This window comes from Palaemon carinicauda, chromosome 31 (genome assembly GCF_036898095.1).
Source record: "Palaemon carinicauda isolate YSFRI2023 chromosome 31, ASM3689809v2, whole genome shotgun sequence".
NCBI lineage: Eukaryota > Metazoa > Arthropoda > Malacostraca > Decapoda > Palaemonidae > Palaemon > Palaemon carinicauda.
This window is the reverse complement of record NC_090755.1, coordinates 61,968,386-61,984,986: the sequence shown is the minus strand read 5'-3', so window position 1 is coordinate 61,984,986 and position 16,601 is coordinate 61,968,386. Positions and strand designations below refer to the sequence as shown.

Below are 16,601 nucleotides of genomic sequence, written 5' to 3'. Positions count from 1 at the left end.
TTGTAGAACTTCCACGTTAGTCTTTTTCTCAATCCAGCTTATCCTAAGGACTCTTCTGTAACACCATAGTTAAAAACTTTCTAATCTTTTCCGATCAAATTACCGGACAAAATTTCTCTCTTGGTATACTATTTCCAAGTTGATCCTAGTGCCACTAGCTACATCCACTTTTTAACCTACTTCCATTCCTGTTTCCGTTCCTCCCTCTTGTCCAATCTTTCATAGTCCAACAGCAGGATTTAATCTCTGTTGTACCTTTACATTCCTCCAAAGGATATACTGGAGAAGGCAAAGCCCTGGAAATAGACATGCGTAATGGCAGGCCCACATTTAGCAGGATGTTGTGTAATGGCGGAGGCGTGTTCAGGTAACACGCTAACAGGAGGATACATAAAGGTGGTGGTGCGTTCAGATGGCATGCGAGCACAAGCATAGATGTATTCTGTAGACCTTTTGGTCCAAAAGATTTTCTATGGGAATGATGATTCACTACTGTACTTACCTCTTAGGAGAAGCTGAACCTGTAGAACCCATGAGGTAACAGGAAGGGCTGAGAATTTTCCAGGAGAATAATGTCTCGCTAATTCCCTCTTAGGAAAGGGTCATGATAACTAGTGGTATTCTCAGCCCTGCTCAGAAGGGCAGGAGACTACATCAATAAACTTGTGCACAAAAGATCGGTCCCCATCCTTTGTTATAAGCATCTCAGGAAACTGATAACTAAAGATTAGACAGAAGTTCAGAATTGGAAAAAAAAAGTTTAAGCTTTATGCCTCCCTTTAAGAAAGAAGCTGTTGAAGGGGAATGATCTCATTTAGCCTTCTTTTTCCTACGGCTGTTATATTATCATCAATATTACCACTAGCTAAGCTACAACCCTAGTTGGAAAAGCAGGATGCTATAAGCCCAAGCTCTCCAACAGGGAAAACAGCCCAATGAGGTAAGGAAACAAGATAGAATAGTGTGCCGGAGTGTTTCCCTTAAGCAGTGGAAGACCATGGTACAGAGCCTATGGCACTACCAAAGTCTAGAAAACAATGGCTTGATTTTGGAGTGTCCTTCTACAAGAGCTGCTGACCATAGCTAAAAAGTCTCTTCTGCCCTTACCAAGGGAAAATAGTAACTGAACGATTGCAGAGCAGTTGTTAAAACCTTGAGTGAAGAGCAATTATTCAATTCAGTTACCCTACTGTTGTCAGGCGTATGATGAAAGATGAGAATGTGCAAAGAATAGGGCATACTATTTGGTATATGTGTAGGCAAAGGAAAAATGAGCCATAACCAGATAGGGATCCAATGTATTACAGTCTGGCCAGTCACATAACTCAATAACACTCTTAGCAGTAGTATCTCAATGGGTGGCTGGTGCCTTGGCCAACCAAGAATCTACTTCTCCCATTGAGAAGGTGAGCACTCCCGGCAAATATCACAAGGTGAGTTCACTTTGCATCTCTAGCACAAAAAGGATGAGGATCAATTTCCATTCGGCTCATGAAGGTGTCACAAGGGTGACTTTCAATGCTGTTGCAGATTTGCATAAACACATGACGTTTAACACTCATTCTGAGAGTAAGGAAAAGTATCGCACAAAGCACTGGAGGAAGATCAGTAACGAAAAAAATCGTTACAAACAAATCGCAACCATAAAATGTTACCAGACCCACAATAATTCCTCGATCTGATCATAACAATAGCTGCACCAGAGCTGACCAATTAAATTACGAGGGTTTATATCCGCATAGGAAAAACCCAAAATTATATTATACAGTACTGCACAGTGCTGGATGTTTTCTACCGTATTTTCCTGTTTCACGCATACATTACAAAAGAGCACTACTTTAGTTTAGTGGAAGTGTTCTGGTTCGCAGATAAATCCAAAATCTTTTGAAAATTTTTGACAGAAGAATCTCATACTGAACAAGACTGATCAAAATTAAGAGAAAAAAGTAGAATAAAAAACATGGATGTTGTCTATTAAATAAAATCATTGAAAAAGTTAGATTATTTCAGTAAAAAATTCATAAACTGTACATAACTAGTAGTTGTATTTAGCTAAAAGAAGAAATATTACAAACCTTATTGTTATCCTCCATATTTTGAAGAGCTGCCTCAGTTATTTTTTTGAAGTTACCCTCATTATGAACGAAACCACCCAAGCCAAATCCCTTATCTATTTTCTCTTTGGTTTTTCTCTTCAAACCAAGTATTCTTTTCTGAAATAAAAAAAAGCATAAAGCTTAACATTCCATAATGTTAAAATCATTTCATTGGTATTCTACGAAAACTGACTAACATACCACCAAGTAATTTCCACAATCAATGTGAGATAAAACTGAATACAGGCCACACAAAAATATCTTAGGGATAAATTACTTAAATATATTTCTATTACCACTGTCCAAGAGGTAAAAAAAATCTTAGGAACTAAACATAACTTATTCAAATAATTCTATGTAAACCTTGATCTGTTACTCAACTGAGATGCTGTCACAGTATCAAAACATATAAAGATTGATCATTAGCGCTTGGTCTTCAGACAGAGTTAAGAAGTTGATAATGTATCCGTTCCTAGACCATTATTCTATCTCTGATTCAGATTACATTTAGCAAGAACTCAATAGAAGAATCTAAGACTCCATGAGACTATCCTTTTGTCCACAAAGGGAGCAAACTAAAAGAAATCACAAGGGATGGGAAAGTATGGAGAAGTATCACACAAAGCACTGGAGGAAGGTCAATAATGGACAAAATCCTTGCAACCAAGAGCAGAGCAGGAATGTAAATCCTAACATTAATCCACCAAAGCGCTGGTGGGTAAATGATGCAACCATACAATGATGCCAGACCCACATTAATTCTTCAATCTGGTCGTAACAAAAGCTGTACCACTTTCTATTATGGTGATGAGTATGTTTTCAAATGACAAAAATTGTATTTATTAAATTTTGAGAAGAGCCATACTGTATTCCTAAAATCATCATGAGTTATAATTTCCAGGAGTGGAAAATATTTTGCACCATGAGTTATAATTTCCAGGAGTAGAAAATATTTTGCACCCAGGTCTTCAATAAATACAGTATAGCATTTTTATTCAAAAACAGTAGTCGGAGGAACTGGGTAATGCATTTACAGTCCTGAACAACTCTTTTATCTTGGATTCTGTTTGTGTATTTTACAAGTTAGGAACGAGAAGCTAGAACATGGACTTCCACCATGTAGCTGGAGCACACTGCTCTCTCTCACAACCCTCCATAACGAACCCTTGTCCAGTGTAAAAGGACACTAGGAGGTCTCCTAAAAGGGCTTGTTCCATTCAAGGAAGAATGTAAGGAGGAATCAGCTGTCACCTGATTTCCCATTTTCCAGCCTGATCGGAGCAACGTCCATCGTCGCTACCCTTTACATCCCACAGGGGAGTAAAACTTCACTTCAGAACCTGTTAGGGTGGGTTCACTAGAAAATGGAATCAGGAGACCCAAATCAAGATTGTGGGAGCTGAAAAGAAAGGTTAGAATGCCTAGTTGATAGGCTACACTCTCAAGACCTGACGCTATGGTGTCAATTCTAAAGTTGACAGACCCTAACATTTTCAGACACAGAAACATGCATCAAGGGTCACCGACCCTGTTAGGAAAGGTCTCACAGGGGAAGGAGAAAGGCCATATTGCTCACCTAACATTCTGTGGGGGCCTATTGGAAATATCCCTGCCTGGCTGTCTGTCAGACTGGGGTCTAGATACTGCAAAAATTTGATAGTTTCTCGTAGTGTGAGCAATTTCAGCATCCTTGTGAGCTAAGGATGGGGAGTTTGGAAGAGCTTAGGGGTCTACCTGCTGAGTCATCAGCAGCCACTGCCTGGCCCTCCCTGGTCCTAGCTTGAGTGGAGAGGGGCTTGGGTGCTGATCATATGATATGGTCAGTCTCAAGGGCATTGTACTGCTAGCAAGGTCATTGTTACCGTCCCTTGTCTCTGCCATTCATGAGTAGCCTTCAAACCTCCAAAATTATTAACATAGTCATCTACACCTCCAAAAACCTTGTCAACCAAGCTATAGGTTTAGAGGGATTATCAAAAACTGATTGATCCACAAAACCCTCTCTAATCTTTGCTTTGAAATTTTTTTAGCTACGTAGTCATATGGTTTCCATAAAGTTATCTCTCACTGAGACACCAATTTGTACATTTGTCATATACGTCAGGCAGGTTACAATTCCTTCGACTACAAGTAACAAAACAGTTATCAAAGGCAAAAATATGACTCTGCTTACCCTTGCGGCATAAAGTACAATGAGACGGTCTGTGTGGTAAAGAACTCAAAGTTAAAATCCCTGTCCAATTCTTTTCTGTGAATACTTCATAAAGAGTTGAATTATTCTAAATGCTAAGAAGCAAGCTTAGTAGCTGAACTAAAAATACAAAAGCCAGGAGAGGTAAATAGGTCATTTTCTCACACTAAGGTACGATCGTCCACCACTTCATCAAATAAATGGAATCAGACAGTTTACCATTATCATAATTATTGTTTATTTAACTGAGTATATAATTATATTTCATATTATTTTGGACTTAAGTTTCTCTATTATGCTTATGTAAATGGACAACTAACTGATCATATTTCATATTATTTAGATCTCAGCTGCCCTCTTGCCTCACTTACCTTGCGCTTTACTTTCACATTTTTCTCTCTATATTTTTCATACTTCTCTACACTATTACTCTGCAGCCATTCTTCAAAAGCCCCGGTTTTATTAGCTCTTCAACCCTCACTAGCTCCCTTTTGCATAGACCTATTCTATTCCCCCACTCTTTTGCTACAACTAATTTTCCTTCCACCAAAAAATGATCAGACATACCGTTAGCCATACCCCTAAACACGTACACGTCTTTCAATCTTCCAAACATTCTTTTAGTTATCAACACATAATCCATTAATGACCTTTCTACTACTCTTCCATTTGCCACTCTTACCCATGTATACTTGTTTTTATCTTTCTTTTTGAAAAAGCTAGAACTTATCACCATCTCTTGCTCAACACAAATATCTACCAGTCTCTCACCACTCTTTTTCACCTGGTACGCCATACTTCCCAATGACACCTTCTGTCTCTCCAGCGCCCACTCTAGCATTTTAGTCACCCGTGACAACTACATAATTCCTTCTACACCCCTGGTTAATTCATTGCAGAACTCATTCCGCTCTTCTTCATTTTTCTCACAACCTGGCCCATACGCACTGACAAAAGCCTAAGATTCCCTACCCAACCTAACCCTTACCCACATTAACCTAGATGATATCTCCTTCCATTCCACTACTCTACCTGTCATCCATTCACTCAGCAATAAAGCCAACCCTCTCTTGCTCTTCCCCTTTTAATCCCAGACACTCTACCAGACATTTCACCAAACATCACTTCACCCTTCCCTTTTATCTTTGTCTCACACAAGGCCAATATATCCATCCTTCTATTCCTAAACATACTTCCAATCTCACATCTTTTATTATCTATTGTACTACATCCACGCACATTCAAACACCCCAAAACTAGAGTGCGGGGAGCAGTCACTCTCCCCCCCCCCAGCTCCACCTGTTTGCTGATGTCTCACAAGATTGTAAATACAGGAGAGGGGGGTTCCCAGCCCCCTCGTCTCGTCCCTTTTAGTCGCCTCTTGCGACACGCAGGGATAACGTTGGCGCTATTCTAATTCTTTTTATGCCCCCGCGGCCACAGGGTCAAATCATGAAAAAATATCAAATAAGCCTCAGGTCAAAAGAAAAAAATTTCAACCGCTCATGCGGCCAATACATAATCATCACATAAACAGAATAAGAGAACCAGATGAAAGATACAGAAATAAATCCTCAACTTACTTTGATCCGCTCATGCTCTCGTTTCAATTCCGCCCGCCGTTCATGCTGACTGTCAGTATGCATTGGTTCTAAAATTTCACTCTTAACTTTGTTCCCCATATCTTCTTCTCGAGGAAAAAAAATCATAGCAGAAGGTTCTACAGAACCTTTCTCATCTAAAATTATCTTCACTTTCACTACGCAACCAGGTGCTACCTTCTGCAAATCTTTATACATATCCACTTGTTGGTTTTCATCAGTTTTGTCCGTCCCTTTACTCATCACACTATAATCCTGAAGACTCTCATTAACTTCATCCATGACAAGGTCCATAGACTCTGCTGGGCTGCCAACTGATGCAAAATCATCGGTGCATTTCTGTTTCCCTTTGTTACGTCTCACAAAGTCAAAAGCATCACCCACACGAGTAGCCATGTATTTCAAAAGGTCAGGATTTCTTAAAGCAACTACATTCTGTACTCCCCTGCTCCAGTCTTGCACCAACCTTAGCCATGGGGAACTAAAAGGATACTGAATGCCCAGCTTGATAAAATTATATCTACATGTAGGAGGCCTTTTGAAATACTCAACTCGTCTTTCCTGAGCTATAACATCAGAATAATAACTGCCCGATGGTGTATCTGGGAGTAAATTTGGGGTTTGTGGGGTTAAAAACTCCATGAGGAGATTTGCTTCTGCTTCCTGGCCACCTGCAACCCCTCCATTTAATACAATAGGTAACCAAACACTCATGCCCCAACCTGAACACAATACAACATCAAATCCTGCACCTGGAAAACAAAATGATTATGAGACATCTAAACAGTACAGAATAAAAATTCAATTGTAAAAAATATTACAAATCTGAATAATGTTACACTCAATGAAATATTTTCCTAACAGAATTCAATCACTGTAATTCATACAGAATAAATAACTAATTTCAGATCTTGAAATCACCTAAGGATCCTTCTCTGGGGGTTGTTGAATGTTTATCTTGATTGTCAAGGTTTGGAATTCTCTTGTGCTTCAACATTTTGAAATTCAAACATCTTAAATGTTTTAAAGTAAAGTCTTTTACTATATTTTTAAAGACTATTAAAATCATGCAGTGGCCCGGTTAAAGTATCATTTATAAATAATAATCTATTTCATTGACCTTTATATATAATAACTATTTATATCAAAATGACTATTTCAATATTTGCCAGGTTTCCAAATGCTATAACTCTTCAGAAACATGTGCTTCCAACATTAAGTATTATGGAATCAAAACCTTTGCCTTATCATGTACATTTGTATCTACCCTGTGACATCATCTCCTCTCCCTACCTTGAAAACTCTCGTCTTAACAACTGCAAGCATCCAGAATGTTATTACCCACTATACTCGTGGACCTTTAACCACTATCAATATAGAGGAGGGAAGGAGATTCAAATATTTCATTAATCGAAATTATTTTTTTCATAACCTTCATTTGGTTTTAGTTCGCCTAATCTCTTGAAATCCAAAGGAATTGAAGGTTAAGTGGTCTAAGAAAAAAAATGTACGGTACCCTCCAAATTGAACTACAATTTCAGTAGTAAAGAACTTGATCATAGCTCACCTGAAGTTTGATTCCCCCCATTAGACAATTTCACGGGTGCAATACAGACTGGTGTCTTTTCCATCTCCATTGAAAGAGGTATAACACAAATACCTCAAGTCAGTCACAACAAAGGGCCTCTAACACCAATATAGGGAGGGACGATTTGACCCTTCCAAAAAACATAATATCTAAAATTTAGAAGGGAAACTACCTAATGTATAATATCTCTTACTAATGCTAAAAGGCAAAAAGCTTGAAAAGCTCCAAATTATGCTTAATCACCTTTTAAATAAGTGGGTGCAAAAATTGCATCACAACAGTAATGCACTACATTCACAAATTTCTTTGTTTGAAGTTTGGTGTTGAACTTGACTAATTCCCAAAGTGAAAAAATATTTCAGTCAGAATGATATTCTTTTTCTGTAACTTCTTTTAGATATTGTTCCAGCACATCCTCCGTACCAAGGTTATTTGCATCCTGATGTTAAAGTTGTGTTTTTATCACTTATTCAAATTATGGATCAAAGCTCTAGGACAACATTCAAAGTGCATGATTCACAGAACATGTTCACTCAATCAGTCGAAGCTAACAAACACAAGGCACTCCAAGCATTCTCGAAGGAATTAAGAACTGCTGTACAAATGTAATTAACAACATAATTTCACCAAGGAAGGAAGTAACAAAGGAATGTATGAAAGAATCTCCTGTCAAGGAATTGGGAGAGAATTTAACCTCTAAGGCTACCAATTCTACAATGAAGGGCATCCTTTGCTCAAATTTGACGTTCACCTCAAAACTTGCCATGGCTAGAAATTTTCCCTCTTGTCTGAGACCAAATGTCAGTCAGTGAATAAATATTTTTATGCCACAACCGACCAAATTAACATCTCATCCTACCATTCCCAAATATTATTAATCTTCAATGGCATTTACACCAAACATCTTTTCAATAAAGAGGATCATGTTTGCACTTTCTAGTCAACCAAGAAGGCTGATCACAAGTCATGGGAACCAGCTAGTGAAAGAGGAGCCAGATGAGGTTCTTCTATCCTGTTAGATGGTGTATCCTCCATAGATAATGGAGGATTTTTAGGGACATAAGAGAGGAAAGCTAGGCCAGAGCAAGAAGCATATCATATTTTTGCTACCAAAGAGGTCACACAATTCTAACTCAAGAAATTCATGTGCGGAGCAGGGGAGGGGCCTTTCCTTTTTATCAAGGTAACCCAGTGAGCAGTGTTGCCTGGTGGAAGTGGAAGAGGGGACAACTGCCCATCTCTCTTCCAACAATGAGACAAATAACGTTTCTAAAATAATCTTAGGTACTTGGTACTTTTACATTTATTTTCAAAAATCTAAACCATCACTTTAAAATTCCTTTTTCCAAAAACATTACACATTTTCGTACAAAGAGGAGCAACGCTGAGATGTCTAAAGAAAAATGCTGAAGCTACCGAGTATTTCAACGGATTGAGGCTAGAGAAGAGCCACAGACCAGGTCAGGTCAGATGGGGGGATTGTTTTGAATTTTTATTGATGCAACTAGAGATCATCCCATGACACATAAAAGTAACTTATGATTAAAGAGTTTGTATATAGAAAAAGTGTTTTTGTATTACATAAGCATTGCATTTTAATTTCCCAGACAGTTAAAAAGATAAATATTATTATCATTATTACTTGCTAAGCTACAACCATAGTGGGAAAAGCAGGATGCTATAAGCCCAGGGGCTCCAACAGGGAAAAAAAGTCCAGTGAGGAAAGGAAACAAGGAAAAATAAAATATTTCAAGAACAGTAACAACATTAAAATAAATATTTTCTATATAAACTATAAAAACTTCAACAAAACAAGAGGAATAGAAATATCTGATGATCAATCATTGCACAGCTGATATAATCAGACTTTTTTTTCTGCACTTTAGATACCAAACTAGACTTGAAAGAGTCATGTATCTGTAGCTACTTACCATATCCAGTTGCATGGGTACTTGGCCTTGAGAGTAAAAGTACTGGTAATTTTGATTCCTCTGGAATTTCAGGCAAGGCAGAACCTGGGATTAAGAACTGAGATCGTCGTTTGTTTATTTCAAAATCTGGTTCCTTGGATAATGAGATTTTGTCTCTTAGTTCACTTGAATACACAGGACTGTCTGCAGGCCATGATGTACAATCAAATGGTTTACCTGAAAGAAACATTAAAAAATTCAATATTCTAACATTAAATACATTACACTCATCACCAATTGTTATATTTCTTTATACCTATAACCAAATTGTATAATAGAAATACTTTGAATAGAACCTTTTAAATAAACTAAAATTTTAGCACTGATTTAAATGTAACAAATTTCAAAATTAATTTGTAATTTCTCTAGCTTTACAAAACTGAATCCTTTAAAATACAGCTGTCTTCAGCGAAGCTGGAACAGCAGCTGAATTCATTAACAGGGTAGTTAAAGACAGGTGGTACGAACACGCGAGTAGCCCCCACCTGACTACCTGTCAAAGATTCTTCACTTTTGACCATCGGCTCAGGACTGAGAGGGGAGGTTGGGTTGGAAAGTTTAACTTTAACCCTTTCACTACGATGATGTATGCAGATCATCAAAACATGCTAGGTACAATAGTATACGGCATTCCTGAGACGTCATTTATAAATATAAACCCCATGGAAGTTAAAATCATTCGGTTATCATCATACCAAATAGTACCACACGTGTGTATTACTCCTACATTTCATTAAAAAGCTCCTCCCCTTGACTTTAGCCATTGCTCCTTCCTTCTTGAGCCAACCAATGAAGACTTTTGGATTTTAACCTTTATTCCTGATTGTGTAAGGGCTATCTTAGTGTGTTTTTATGTTACTATGCAGAATCACACCACTCTCATTACCCAATGGCGCCATATTCTAGGCGAGGCATTACTCTCAACCACTCACACATCCACCTTAGAGATGCAGCTATCCTCACATTTCACACCACCCCAAACTGAGACACTTGTGACTGTACAGTAGTGTTTATTCGTGATTATGTAAGGGCTACAGTATTTTACTGTACAGTACTTTTATGTTGGCATATGTGATCAGATCACACAGGAAACATTCTCTAAAGTGAGACATAGCTGTGTAGCTCTCCCCCACCCATGGTTTTCCCCCTCTGCCTCCAGCCAAGACACCAGCCATGCAAGTTGTTGAGAGCTATTGTTTGGTTGAAATCGATCACAAAATTATACCTTTAATCAAACCAACTTATTCCCATACTATATATAGTTACCTGTACCTGAAAATATCACAATCCATATGAAATTTCCCCTTATTTTATTATAAATTTCCTAATTCCTACATCATTTACTTGCATTTCATATATCTTAGGTAACACTGATCATATTAGTAACCCTGATAGCTGTAAACACGATGGAAGACAGTAACATGTTATTTTTATTAATAAAATAAATTTTTGAATATACTTACCCGATAATCATGTAGCTGTCAACTCCGTTGCCCGACAGAATTCTATGGAGGGATACGCCAGCTATCACAATACTAGAAGGGGGTGTACTTACCAGCGCCACCTGTGGCCAGGTACTCAATCATTTGTTGTTGACACCTCCTCAATTATTCCTCGGTCCACTGGTTCTCTCTGGGGAGGAAAGGGAGGGTCGATTAAATCATGATTATCGGGTAAGTATATTCAAAAATTTATTTTATTAATAAAAATAACATTTTTCAATATTAAACTTACACGATAATCATGTAGCTGATTCACACCCAGGGAGGTGGGTGAAAACCAGTGTACAAGATTAAAGGATAGCTAAGTATCCCATATTTCATATAACAGTTATCTCAAATAACAATGAAATAATAAGTACCTGGTAAGGAAGTCGAATAGAACCGTTACTCTGCCTCTTTATTTAAAGTTCGTCTTCCTTACTGAGCGCAGCGTTCCTCTTGGAGGCTGAATCAACCCAAAGGTGCCAAAGTACACGGGGTTGCAACCCCTACTAAAGGACCTCTACCAAACCTTTAACCCAGGCGCTTCTCAAGAATGAATAGACCACCCGCCAAATCCAAGGATGCGGAAGGCTTCTTAGCCTACCGTAACAACCATAAAAAACAACAATAAAAGTATTCAAGAGAAAGGTTAAAAAAGGTTATGGGATTAAGGGAATGTAGTGGCTGAGCCCTCACCTACTACTGCACTCGCTGCTACGAATGGTCCCAGGGTGTAGCAGTTCTCGTAAAGAGACTGGACATCTTTCAGATAAAATGATGCAAACACTGACTTGCTCCTCCAATAGGTTGCATCCATTATGCTCTGCAGAGAACGGTTTTTATTAAAGGCCAACGAAGTAGCTACAGCTCTTACTTCGTGGGTCCTTACCTTCAGCAATGCAAGGTCTTCCTCCTTTAAGTGAGAATGTGCTTCTCTGATCAGAAGCCTTATATAGTACGAAAGCCCATTCTTGGACATGGGTCTCGAGGGTTTCTTGATGGCACACCATAAGGCTTCTGACTGTCCTCGAATAGGTTTAGACCTCTTCAGATAATATTTGAGAGCTCTGACAGGGCAAAGAACTCTCTCTAGTTCGTTACCTACCATGTTGGAGAGGCTAGGTATTTCGAACGATCTAGGCCAAGGACGTGAAAGAAGCTCGTTCTTTGCTAGGAATCCAAGCTGAAAAGAACATGTTGCAGATTCGGTTGTGAAACCAATGTTCTTGCTGAAGGCATGAACCTCACTGACTCTCTTAGCTGTTGCAAGGCAAACGAGAAAAGCAGTCTTGAGGGTAAGATCCTTGAAGGAAGCTGACTGGAGAGGTTCGAACCTAGATGTCATAAGGAACCTTAAGACTACGTCTAGATTCCAGCCTGGAGTGGAAAGACGACGTTCTTTAGACGTCTCAAAAGACTTGAGAATGTCTTGAAGGTCCTTGTTGGAAGACAGGTCCAAACCCCTGTGGCGGAGAACTGAGGCCAACATGCTCCTATATCCTTTAATCGTAGGTGTTGAAAGGGATCTCTCATTCCTAAGATGTAGAAGGAAGTCAGCTATTTGGATCACAGAGGTATTGGTAGAGGATATTGAATTGGCTCTACACCAGCTACGGAAGACCTCCCACTTAGACTGGTAGACTCTACGAGTGGAAACTCTTCTAGCTCTGGCAATCGCACTGGCTGCCTCCTTCGAAAAGCCTCTAGCTCTAGCGAATCTTTCGACAGTCTGAAGGCAGTCAGCCGAAGAGCGTGGAGGTTTGGATGCAACCTGTCTACGTGTGGTTGACGTAGAAGGTCCACTCTTAGAGGTAGAGTCCTGGGGAAGTCGACTAGCCATTGAAGTACCTCTGTGTACCATTCTCTTGCAGGCCAAAGGGGAGCAACCAGCGTCAGCCGTGTCCCTTCGTGCGAGACGAATTTCTGCAGAACTTTGTTTATTATCTTGAACGGAGGGAATGCGTACAGGTCGAGATGGGACCAGTTCAGAAGAAAAGCATCCACATGAACCGCTGCAGGGTCTGGAACAGGGGAACAATAAAGCGGAAGTCTCTTGGTTATGGAGGTGGCAAACAGATCTATGGTAGGTTGACCCCACAAGGTCCAAAGTCTGTTGCACACACTCTTGTGGAGGGTCCATTCCGTGGGAATGACCTGATTCCTTCTGCTGAGGCGATCCGCTGAAACATTCATATCGCCCTGGATGAACCTCGTGACCAGAGTGAGGTTTAGACCTCTTGACCAAATGAGGAGGTCCCTTGCGATCTCGTAAAGGCTCCTCGAATGGGTCCCTCCTTGCTTGGAGATGTAAGCCAAGGCTGTGGTGTTGTCTGAATTCACCTCCACCACTTTGCCTAGCAGGAGGGACTTGAAGTTCAACAGGGCTAGATGAACTGCTAACAGTTCCTTGCAGTTGATGTGGAGTAATCCTTGTTCCTTGTTCCATACTCCTGAGCATTCCCGTCCGTCCAAGGTCGCACCCCAGCCCGAGTCCGATGCATCTGAGAAGAGATGAAGATTGGGGGTCTGGATGGCCAATGATAGACCCTCCTTGAGAAGGAGATTGTGCTTCCACCACAGGAGAGTGGTCTTCATCTCTTGGTTGATAGGGATAGAGACTGCTTCTAGAGTCGAGCCCTTGTCCCAATGAGCAGCAAGATGGAATTGAAGAGGGCGGAGGTGGAGTCTTCCTAGCTCGACAAACAGGGCCAGTGATGAGAGGGTCCCTGTGAGACTCATCCACTGTCTCACTGAGCAATTGCTCCTCTTCAGCATGCTCATGATGCACTCTAAGGCTTGGTTTATCCTGGGGGCCGATGGAAAAGCCCGAAAATCCTGACTCTGAATCTCCATTCCCAGGTACACAATGGATTGGGAGGGAATGAGTTGAGATTTCTCTATATTGACTAATAGACCTAGGTCTCTGATTAAGTCTAAAGTCCAATTGAGGTTCTCCAGACAACGACGACTCGTGGAGGCTCTCAACAGCCAGTCGTCTAGGTAGAGGGAGGCTCTGATGTTCGATAAGTGTAGGAATTTCGCTACATTCCTCATCAGATGAGTAAAGACCATAGGAGCTGTGCTTAGGCCAAAACACAGGGCTTGGAACTGATAGACAACCTTTCCGAAAACGAATCTCAGGAAAGGTTGGGAGTCTGGATGAATGGGAACGTGAAAGTATGCATCTTTCAAGTCCAACGAGACCATCCAGTCCTCCTGTCTGACCGCTGCTAAGACCGACTTGGTCGTCTCCATCGTGAACGTCTGCTTGGTGACATACTCGTTGAGAGAGCTGACGTCCAGCACCGGTCTCCAACCTCCTGTCTTCTTGGCCACAAGAAAGAGACGGTTGTAGAAGCCCGGGGATTGATGGTCCCGGACTATAACCACTGCCTTCTTCTGCACAAGTAGCGACACCTCCTGTTGCAATGCTAGCCTCTTGTCCTCTTCTTTGTAGTTGGGAGAGAGGTTGATGGGCGATGTGGTCAGAGGTGGTTTGAGGCAGAATGGAATCCTGTAACCGTACCTCAGCCAACTGACAGACTGTGCGTCTGCACCTCTCTTCTCCCAGGCTCGCCAGAAGATCTTGAGTCTGGCTCCTACTGTTGTCTGGAGAATCTGAGAGTCAGTTCTTTCCCTTAGATGTCCTGGATCCTTTCCTAGACTTGCTCCTGTGAGAGTCTGGACGGGAGCTTCCTCGGCTGGGGGCTCTACCACGAAAGGGCGGTATGAACCTCGTAGCCGGGGTATCAGCCACTGGGGAGCGATAAGTCTTGGGGACTGAGGTGGCAACCTTAGACTTACGAGCCGATGAGGCTACAAGATTGTGCGTGTCCTTTTGTATCAGGGCAGCCGACAAGTCCTTAACTAGCTCCTCGGGAAAGAGGAACTTTGAGAGTGGAGCAAAAAGGAGTTGTGACCGTTGGCAAGGTGTAATGCTGGCGGAAAGGAAGGTACACAGTTGTTCCCTTTTCTTCAACACCCCTGATACAAATAACGACGCTAGCTCACCCGATCCATCTCTGATGGCCTTATCCATGCAGGACATAATTAGCATGGCAGAATCTTTGTCCGCAGGAGAGGTTTTCTTGCTGAGGGCTCCCAGGCACCAGTCGAGAAAGTTGAACATTTCAAATGCTCTGAACAACCCTTTCAGAAAATGATCCAGGTCTGAGAAGGTCCAACAAACCTTCGAGCGTCTCATAGCAGTTCTCCGAGGCGAGTCCACCAGACTTGAGAAGTCAGCCTGGGCAGAGGCAGGTACTCCTAAGCCTGGTGCTTCCCCTGTGGCATACCAAACGCAACCTTTCGAAGCGAGCTTCGTTGGAGGGAACATGAAGGAAGTCTTGCCAAGATGTTGTTTAGACTGCAGCCACTCCCCTAAGATCCTTAAAGCCCTCTTGGAGGATCTAGCTAGGACAAGCTTAGTATAGTTGGACTTAGCTTGTTGTACGCCCAGCGAAAACTCAGATGGTGGAGAGCGGGGAATAGCAGAGACGAAGTGGTCTGGGTAAATCTCCCTGAGTAGAGCCAAGACCTTACGAAAATCAATCGACAATGGAGAAAGCTTAGATTCGTCCACGTCTGATGAGGGATCAAGGTGTGCCTCCTCATCATCCGACACCTCATCAGCAGAGGGTAGCGAAGCGATCGGACCAGAATGCTGAACCGCAGAGTCAGAACGGGTAGGAACAATAACAGAGGTTTCCTCTTCCAGGGACTGTTGAGGGAAAACCTGAGGCTCAGACTGCAAAGGCTGAACAACAGACGAAGCAGAAGGCAGGCGCATGGGTGAAGGAGGTTGACTCCTAGCAAGAGAGGTTGAACCCAAGGATTGCACAAGCTGAGCGGAGGACGGAGGCGGAGTAGTCCGTTCCTGTTCCTGTGAGATGAGCGGAGCATGATGAGGTTGAGGCTGCGCAGAACAAGGTAAAGTTCTCGCAAGCTGAGGCTCCTGAGGCGCAAGTCCAGGGTGTAGAGGAGCTTGCCTTGAGGAGGGTTGAGCTCGCTGCAGCGATGGCTGAGCAGACAGACTCACGGAGGGGAGAGGTTGTTGTACCCCAACCGAGAGTTGCACCACTGGTGGAGCAGCAAGGGGAGGCGGAGGAAGAGTGGAATAACTCTCCTGATCCCAAAGCAAGGGTTGCCTTAAAGAAGGCTGAGGCTGAACACAAACATCGTACGCCTGGCAGATGGTGCTGCGACCAGGCGGAGCAAGTGCAGGCGGGGCGAGCACAGGCGGAGCGAGAACAGGTGGAGGGAGTGTAGGCGGAGGAGGAGGTGCAACACTCTCAGCCCGACACTCACGCATCAAGTCCGAAAGCTGAGCTTGCATGGACTGAAGCAGGGTCCACTTGGGATCGGCAGAAACGATAACAGACTGAGGTAAAGTCACAGTCGGGCTCTGTTTTGGCAGAACCTTACTCCTCTTGGGCGGAGTACAGTCGACAGATGACTGAGGCGAGTCAGAGCTGAGCCAATGACTGCAACCTGGCTGAGCACTCGCGGACTGGACTCTACGTTTAAGCGGTCTCGAGACCTGAGACCAACGTTTCTTCCCTGCTAGTTGATCAGCGGACGAGAATAAGACGGGCTCAATCGTCTGCAGGTGGGAGTGACGGTCTAAGGAAGACACGCCCACAACCACCGAGGATAGTTCTGTGCGCCTAAC

At 42.0% G+C, this 16,601-nt stretch overlaps 1 protein-coding gene across 1 annotated transcript in view; it reads right to left on the bottom strand.

The window, feature by feature from the left end:
* The window catches only part of Pop1 (POP1 ribonuclease P/MRP subunit), a 48,337-nt gene that overhangs the window by 1,213 nt on the left and 30,523 nt on the right, over positions 1-16,601 (bottom strand). Inside the window, exons 7-9 of the mRNA XM_068355199.1 lie at positions 9,408-9,623; positions 5,871-6,640; positions 2,076-2,213 (exon numbers count right to left, since the gene is read on the bottom strand). Of these exons, the coding sequence (XP_068211300.1) occupies positions 2,076-2,213; positions 5,871-6,640; positions 9,408-9,623 (1,124 nt within the window). The remainder of the gene's footprint in view (positions 1-2,075; positions 2,214-5,870; positions 6,641-9,407; positions 9,624-16,601) is intronic.